The 9,455-nt window shown below is 39.6% G+C and overlaps 1 protein-coding gene across 2 annotated transcripts in view; it reads right to left on the minus strand.

The window, feature by feature from the left end:
* Window positions 1–2,741, minus strand: part of ints4 (integrator complex subunit 4) — a 34,191-nt gene extending 31,450 nt beyond the window's left edge. Inside the window, exon 1 of one of the 2 annotated variants that reach the window (XM_062974505.1) lies at window positions 2,614–2,741. In XM_062974505.1, the coding sequence (XP_062830575.1) occupies window positions 2,614–2,685 (72 nt within the window). In that variant the 5' untranslated portion in view covers window positions 2,686–2,741. The remainder of the gene's footprint in view (window positions 1–2,613) is intronic. The other variant, XM_062974504.1, reaches the window with a different exon arrangement.
* Between the last annotated feature and the right edge of the window lie 6,714 nt (window positions 2,742–9,455).

A 9,455-nucleotide genomic window follows, 5' to 3' on the forward strand; every position in this document is an offset into this window, starting at 1 on the left:
CAACGTGGGGCACACGCCTTACAGGGGAGCAATTTGATTTTAATATGGACAATTTGAGAATGAGTTAATAACAGTGAATTAATTGCATTTCCTATGGTTCTAGGAAGCCTCATCTACAGTATATAAATATATATATATTGTGACAGACACATTTTTAAAATTAAAATCAGAATGTACACATGGTCAGCTGATGACAATGGAAAGGGGGGAAGCCCCTTATAGAAAGCAGTGGAGAGAGAAGAGTGAAGGGGAGAGAACAGAAACAGAAGGTCACTTTCCTTCCAAACACCCCCAACTCCTCCTCTCAGTGTTCCTTTAACAAGACAACAATTCGATGCCGTTCAAACTTAGGACAATACAAATTCAAAATACATATAAATCAACACCTCATGTGAAACAACACCTGATATAAAACAACAGTAATGATAAAACAGTATTAAAACCCAGCTATATTAAGAACCAGCTCCATCTCATTGCCATAGACAGAATCCATTGCCATTTAACATGATTATTAATTGTCTTCCCCAAAAGCAGTTGTTCCCAACCTTTGGGCCTCCAGGTGTTTTGGACTTCTGCTCTCACAGTTCCTAACAGCTGGTAAGCTGTCTGGGAGTTGGTCCAAAACACCTGGATGCCCAAAGATTGGGAACCACTGCCCAAAAGTTTCCTTACAGATAAAATTTTTCTTTGCTTTCTGAAGGAAAGCAGGGAGGGAGCCATTCTGGTGTCCTTGGGTAGGGAATTCCAGAGCCGAGGGACCACTGTTAACTGGCACTTGATCGTTGGCTGTCTGGAATTTCCGTTTCTGAGTAGTGTTCTTTATTCACTGTCCTGCTTCTAGTGCTTTTTTAATACTGGTAGCCAGATTTTGTTCATTTTCATGGTTCCCTTCTTTCTGTTGAAATTGTCCACATGCTTGTGGATTTCAGTGGCTTCTCTGTGTGGTCCGACATGGTGATTGTTAGAGTGGTTTGACATTTCTGTGTTCTCAAATAATATTCTGTGTCCAGATTGGTTCATCAAGTGCTCTGTTATGGCTGATTTCTCTGGTTGAGTTAGTTTGCAGTGGCTTTCATGTTCCTTGATTCGTGCCTGGGCAATGCTGCTGTGTTTGTTGGTCCCTATGTAGACTTGTCCACAGCTGCATAGTATACGGTAGACTCTTTCAGAGGTGAGAGGATCCCTCTTGTTCTTTGCTGAACGTAGCATTTGTTGAATGTTCTTAGTGGGTCTGTAGATAGTTTGCAGGTTGTGTTTCTCCATAAGCTTTCTTATGCGGTCAGTGGTTTCCGTGATGTATGGTAAGAACACTTTTCCTCTGGGTGGATCTTTGTCTTTTCTTTTTTGGCTTGTTCTTGGTCTTGTAGCTCTTCTGATGTCTGTTGCAGAATACCCATTGGCCTGTAAGGCCTAGTTTTCAGATGCAGGTGAAATGTCAAGAGAGAATGCTGCCTGAAAAACTCACAGCAACTCAATAATAGCCTTGCATTTTGCTTCTCCACATGGGTCACACAGTTCCCTTTGTCAATCAGTATGGTTAACTGCATAGAGATAGCCAGACCTTTGTTGCCTGGAGGCATTCTCTGTTTGGGAGGTGTTAACTGGCACTTGATTGTTTGGTGTCTGGATTTCTCCTGTTTCTGAGTGGTGATCCTTATTTACGCCCTATTGTCTATTTTACTTTATAGTATTTTTACTCCTTAGCCTCTAGGTTCGCCTTCTCCAGCACTTTAATGGGATAATTCTTCTAATTTGCATCATACACTATTTGCACTTTTCTGGCCCACTCCTCTTTTAGGAGCCAATCCAGGTTTTTACCAAAGTATGTTTATTGTTATATGTGATTTTATGTTTTTGATTTGTTTTCTACTGTTGAGTTTTATATTGTTTGTGTGAGCTGCCCCGAGTCCCCTCAGGGAGATGGGGTGGGGTATAAAAGTAAAATTATATTATTATTATTGACTTGATTCTGGTGTTTTTTTTTAATACTGGTAACAAGATATCCATTTTCATGGTTTCCTCCATATTATTCATTATTTCATGGTTTCCTCTATATTATTTGAGAACACAGAAATGCTGGACCACTCTAACAACCACCATGTCAGACAACACAGAGAAGACTTTGAAATCCATAAGCGTGTGAACAGTTTCAACAGAAAGGAGGAAACCATGAAAATGAACAAAATCAGGACAGTAAATAAAGAACAGCACTCTGAAAACAGGGGAATTCCAGACAGGAAACAACCAGGGCCATCTAACCCCTCCCAACAACGGATCCCCCCAGGCACGAAGCAGCCAGGCTTTGAAGCTGCGAGGCTATTAAATGCTAATCGGTCTGGTCAATTGCAACATTCACACTTGCTTCAAGCAGAGAAGGGTTCTTTCTCCCACCCTGGATATTCCATAAATATATAAACACTCCACTTGCCTCACTGCCAACAGAACCTCAGAAGATGCCATTAGCCACAGATGCAGGCGAAACGTCAGGAGAGAATGCTACTGGAACGTGGCCATACAGCCCAAAAAACTCACAGCAACCCAGCGATTCCACAGATACATATACAATCAAGGCCCCCGCCCCCAGTCCCCGTCCCAAAAGACCCTCTCGGTTACCTGGACAACCACTTTGCTGAACTCTTCGTACACTCGCTTCTTTAAGTGCGCCGCCATCTTGGACCGAAGCATCAGTACTCGAGTTTCGCTTTTCCGTCACAAATGGCCCTTCGCAGCCACCGTAGCCGTCTTTCCCTTGATTAAAAAAGGGTTCAAGAGACCTGCCTTCGAAAGTGCTTCACTCAACCATGACTTCAGGTTTCCAGTTGAAGAAGTTAGGATCACTGAGTGGAAATGAGAAACATGGCTCAAAATGAAGTAAAACCTCTATTTTTGGATTATTATTATTTTTAAATCTAATTTAATTTTGTAAGTTAACAGATGACCATTTTGGGTGGAATATCCAGGGTGGGAGAAAGAACTCTTGATTAGCATTGAAAGCTTCAAAGCCTGGCTGCTTCCTGCCTGAGGGATTCCAGGCTTTGAAGCTGCAAGGCTATTCAATGCCAATCAAGGTGGCCAATTGCAACATTCACACTTGCCTTAAATAGACAAGAGTTCTTCCTCCCACCCTGGACATCATTTCACAGATATATAAACCCCACGTGCCTACTTTCCAACAGACTTCACAACCTCTGAGGATGCCTGCCATAGATGTGGGTGAAACGTCAGGAGAGAATGCTTCTGGAACATGGCCATACAGCCTGGCAAATGCACAGCAACCCAGTGATTTCGGCCATGAACACCTTCGACAACCCATTATTGCTATTATTATTATTCCAGTGATAAAAGGTGATAAGGTGCACAAGAAACCATTCCTACTCGTCTTCATTAATCTTTTACAATTGCATTTCACTCTTTATTATTCATATCTGGATTGTTCTAATATTGTAAGTGATTTCATTCTATTTCTAATATATTTTTTGTATGTTGTAATTGAATTATTTTACATTGTGAGTCTTTCTAAGTCCCAATTTTCAATGCAAGGTGATGAATCAGTGTTGTTTCTATGTATTTATTATTAATGATAATGCAGTTAAGATTACTCTTGTCCTTTTTAGAGAGTGGAAAGTTCGAAGGTTGCGAAACAGCATGGTTTTACTTATTTTTTTTGTATGTTTTAATTTAATTCTTTTACATTGAGAGTCTTTTTTTATTATTCCCAATTTTGGACGCCAAGCAATATATCAATATTGTTTCTATGTATTTATTATTAATAATATTAAGAATAATACAATTAATATTATTGTTGTCCTTTTTTAGAGAGTCAAAAGACCAAAGACTGAGAAGCAGCATGGTTTGAACATTGGATTAATGGGAGATTTAAGAATTAGGCTACAGTTGTGATGATGCTATGGCATTGAGCCATGGCAGCTGTGTCGTCGCGCCTGAGGCTATAACTCTTAGTGAAAGAGACATGGACGTGACACCTTTCCCCAGGGGATTGCTTCTTGCCCTCCTTTAGGAAAACTGGAACTCCTAAGGACCAAAACACTGTAGATAACTCAAAACTGGTTTTATTGTTCACAAAAGGTTATCTCAATAAGCTGGAAGTTTCAAAGGGGTAAAGGAAAATATACATTGCAGTCTTTGGTTGTCTTAAGTCCAAGGAGTTCTGCAGCTGAGAAGCTTTTCCAGGTCCCTCTTTCTCAATGGCTGTGAATGCCGGAGCAATCCTCAGCCTCAGTCCAAATGGCCTATGTTTGAAGACACAGAGTCTTCCTTTGGTGCCAAAGAACCAAAGAATTTGAAGGCGCTTGAGACTCCTCAACGTCATCCAGGTTGGTCCTGAACATGAAGCATAAGTCTCAAGGGTAAGAACCTCAGAATTGGTGCTGAAAGGTAACTTAATCAAGGGCTTTTAGAGCCAAGTGTCTCTCTCACGTCCTTCTGGTAGAAAGCTTGATGGAAGGAAACACTGACCCACTCCAGGAAAGGGTGGAGTCAAACAATTGACTGGTGCAAACAACATCAATTGACAGCTATAAATAACCAATCAATCCAACTACATTTACAAGGTAAAGGGAAAATCAGGCATGATACAACAATTCAAATCTTGCAACTTACAGTTCGACATATAGATGGCGCCACTCGCGCCGTCACAGCAGCTAAAGTGGTGTCAAACTGCACTCATTCTACAGCAGGGGTCCCCAAACTATTTAAGCCGGGGGCCGGTCCACAATCCTTCAGACTGTTGAGGGGCCGAATTATCATTTGAAAAAAAATACGAACAAATTCCTATGCACACTGCATATGTCTTATTTGTAGTGCAATACAACAATAACAATTAAAGAACAATACAATATTTAAAAATGAAAACAATTTTAACCAACATAAACCTATCAGGATTTCAATGGAAAGTGTGGGCCTGCTACTGGCCAATGAGATAGTCAGGTTAATTATGATTGTTGTTGTTGTGTGCCTTCAAGTCATTTCAGACTTTGGACGAGCCTAAGTCTAAAATTAATTATTTATTTACTACCTTTATTTACTACATTTATATCCCACCCTTCTCACCCCGAAGGGGACTCAGAGCAGCTGTATGTACATACAATATATTATATTATTAACATAGCACAATATTAGCATTATATATTACTAGATTGAACTATACCACTATACTGTAATATTATATGTAATATATAACATATAATTAATATTATTATATGGTATTATTATTAGTATTATATTGTATAACATTATAATATTACTATCAAGATTATATGTATATACAATATATTACATTATATTATTAAAATTGATATAAAAATATTATATTATAAAATTGAGGGCGGCGGCCAGGTAAATGACCTTGGAGGGCCGCATCCGGCCCCCGGGCCTTAGTTTGGGGACCCCTGTTCTACAGTGTAATCTATGCACCTTCAAGTTGCCTTTGAGTTTCATAAGGTTTTCTTAAGGAAGGAATATTCAGAGGTGGTTTTGTTCTGGAAGTACTAGCCTGCAGCATTTGGGGAGAAAGGACAAACACATCTTGTGTTGTTGTTGTTGTTGTTGTCTGCTGATTTATGGCAAGCCTAATGTAAGATATGTTGGGGGGGGATGTTTTTGCCTTCCTCTGAGGCTGAGAGAGTGTGACTTGGTCACCCAATGGGTAGGAGCCTCCAGTGGCGCAGTGGGTTAAACCCTTGTGCTGGCGGGACTGATGATTTGAAGGTTGGGTTGCTGACCTGAAGGTTGCCGGTTCAAATCCAACCCCGGGGAGAGCGCGGATGAGCTCCCTCTATCAGCTCCAGCTTCATGCGGGGACATGAGAGAAGCCTCCCACCAGGATGGTAAAAACATCAAAAACATTTGGCTGTCCCCTGGACAATGTCCTTGCAGATGGCCAATTCTCTCACACCAGAAGCGACTTGCAGTTTCTCAAGTCCCACATGACACGAAAAAAACCCAATGGGTTTCCATGGCTGAACTGGGATTTGAACTCTGGTCTCCGGAACAGTAGTCCAATCCTCAAACCACTATGCCATGCTGGCTCTTCTTCTGTGTATACATGTCTTTACATTGTTAGTAGTTGTAGTTTTCCAAGAACTACACCAGTACCAAAAGTACTGGTGTTTTAGCAAACTACAGCTCCCATAGCTTTGAGTCATGGAAGCTAAAATGGTGTGAAACTGCATTCATTCAACAAGTGTAAATGCACTGCTGGACTGCCAGCCAGGAATAGTCTGGATAGGATAGAATTAGTTATTAAGAACTTTAGATCTACCATTTATATTGCTATGTTCACCTATAGCAATAAAACTATGCAACACGATTTTTGTTCCTGGATTAGAAATATAATTTCCTAATTGGTTCTATCATAAAAATATGGAAAAGGTTTATTAAACTGCAAAAAACTTTGCTTTTTGCAGGACACCCTGTAGCACATTTTGTTACAGTTTTTCAATGAATATCTCCTCGAGTCTCGGCCAATTCAGCATAGTTTGTTTATCGCAGCCACAAAAACAAAGTTTCTGTAGTATAACAATTACTTTAAAAGTAAATACAGTAGAGTCTTGTGCCGTCCGCCGGACAATAAAAAACTATAAAACTGAAACGTGCTGTCCTTTATCCGGGCGAACTGCAAATCCCTATAAGCTGTCCTATAGATATTGAACGACTGAGTCTGGATAACTTCAAAAAAGGATGTTTATTCATACAAGGTTGTAAACCTGGCACAGATCTTAAAGTTGCAGAAAATGAAACAAATTTCTATAGGTTTTAGGTACAGAATTATCCCTGGTTCCAGAAAGCAAAGGTGATTATAAAACCACTATACCCTAATCACGCTGCCTATATTAGAAGGAGAAACTCTTTCCTTCCCTATCTTTACAGCAAAGATTAGTTCTAGAAGCGACAGAATAACCCTGCTCCTCCAACTAGATTTCCTATTCCAGATCAATATAATTCAATACTTATCTAATTTGGATAGGCTTAGATTGGCCTGGTTTTGAGGATGATTTGTCCCAGTTAGCCTTGCACAGCTCCAGCACGTTGGAAGACTATAGCCAGAATGAAGCTCCAAAATGGAGACTAGACCCTGGTAAAAAGGGCGGTCCTAAGATGTTGCATTCTTTGACCAATCACTGCAAAGAAAACTGCAGCCAGCTCTTGCAGATTCCAAGCCACTTTTCCTAGGCTATTGCAGCCAGAGGCTCAAACAAAATGTAAAGGAGGGAAAACAAACAAATGACCAATAGGTAAGGCAAACCATCGTCCTGGGGGACGGAACAAGTCTCACTTATCCAAGCTAAACGGGCTGTCAGAAGCTTGGATAAGCGAATATCTTGGATAATAAGGAGGGATTAAGAAAAAGCCTATTAAACATCAAATTAGGTTATGATTTTACAAATTAAGCACCAAAACTTCATGTTATACAACAAATTTAACAGAAAAAGTAGTTCAATACGCAGTAATGTTATGTTATAATTACTGTATTTACGAATTTAGCACCAAAATATCATGATATATTGAAAACATTGACTACAAAAATGGCTTGGATTATCCAGAGGCTTGGATAAGCGAGGTTTGGATAAGTGAGACTCTACTGTACCACACAATTAAACAGGAAATAACATTTCAAACCAGGAATGGAATATTTTCCAAATTTTGTTACATAGTGTAATTTGCCAGCGTTCAATGTCCAGCAGAGTTTTGGAATTAAATTCCAGAATAAAATACTAAGTAGCATGTATTTTACAGTTGTATTACAGGCCAATTCAGGCAGAAACTAATGTAAATGTGATATGAGTTGTACTAGGAATTGTCAAGTCAGGAATTTGGTATTATGTTCTTTAAATACTGCAGCCTATACAAAAATTAATTCTCAAATTAAAACAAAAATATTAAAAACTCAATAGATATATCTTTTTATTATTTTAAAAGGGGGCAAAGTCAACCTAGTCAAAAGTTAAGCTTAGCTCGACATTTTTCTTCATAACCCCAAATCCAAAGTTTGGATCCCCAAAAGCACTCTTTACATGCTCAGTAACACACTCTTCCAGCATTGAAATATGAGAATGGAAACAAGATCTGGGGCTAAAGTGGTCCTTAGAGGAAATTAAACCACATTTTAGGATGCTTAAATGATACTAGATAGTATATAACTTTGTTTATTTGTAATTGTAAGTTTCTAAAGTCATCTTGTATCAACGCTCTGCTCCTTCATTGTTCAGTTTTTGGCACAAATGGGAAAAAATTGGATGAAAATACGTATTTAGTCTGCTTAAGGATTAAATTCCAGTTTTGTGTAACAGATGTGAGACACTTCAATGGAAGACAATAGTCATGATGTGGCTTGAAAGTAAACATTAGCTCACCCGGGGCATGTGATTTGTTCAAATAGCCCCAGAGAACAAGAATAATAAACAGAACACACAGCTGTTTTGAGTAATTCAAATAAGTATGGAGGTTGCAAGGGTGCATCTACACTGTAGAATAAATGCAGTTTGACTCCACTTTGACTGCCATTGGAGTATTGGAGCCTTATCAAACTCCAGCTCCTATGACTCCATGGCATTGAACCATGGCATTTAAAGTGCTGTCAAACTGCATTGATCCGACTATAGATGCACCGTATGTCCCAGGAGAGATTGAACTGAGTAATATATATATGTAATATATATATGACCGTCTACACCAGGTCATACCCAGCCTCTTACAACCCTTTCTGCTTATCTTTGTGGCATGAGAACAGTCATATTAACTCCAAGCCCTGGCATTTTTATGGTTTTAGCCTTTATGAGGAACCTTTACCATGCATTCCTAGGTGTGTGTGTGTGTGTGTGTGTGTGTGTGTGTATATATATATATGCATACATACATACATACATATATGTATGTATGTATGTATGTATGTATGCATGCATGCCTAGGAATGCATGGTAAAGGTTCCTCATAAAGGCTAAAACCATAAAAATGCCAGGGCTTGGAGTTAATATGACTGTTCTCATGCCACAAAGATAAGCAGAAAGGGTTGTAAGAGGCTGGGTATGACCTGGTGTAGACGGTGTCTGCAAAATCATTATCTAGTGAGGCAGAGCAAGGGAAGCTTCAGTAACTTTGCTATCTGTACTACAACTCTCACAATCCCTTATCACTGGCCATGTTAAATGGAGTTGATGGGAGTTGTAGTCTAAACCATCTGCAGGAGAGAAAGCTTCCATAATCTTTCAGTAGGTTGTTGCTGTGTGTCTCAAAGTCATTTGCCAACTTATGGAGAACCTAAGGCGAAACTATCACAAGACTTTCTTGGCACGATTTGTTCAGAGGAGGTTTGCCTTCACCTTCCTTTGAGGCTGAGAGAGTGTGATTTGCCCAAATCGGTTTCTATGGCCAAGTGGGGATTTGAACCCTGGACTCTAGTGTCCTGATCCAACACTGAAGCCACTACACCACACTGG

Source organism: Anolis carolinensis, chromosome 3 (assembly GCF_035594765.1).
Source record: "Anolis carolinensis isolate JA03-04 chromosome 3, rAnoCar3.1.pri, whole genome shotgun sequence".
NCBI lineage: Eukaryota > Metazoa > Chordata > Lepidosauria > Squamata > Dactyloidae > Anolis > Anolis carolinensis.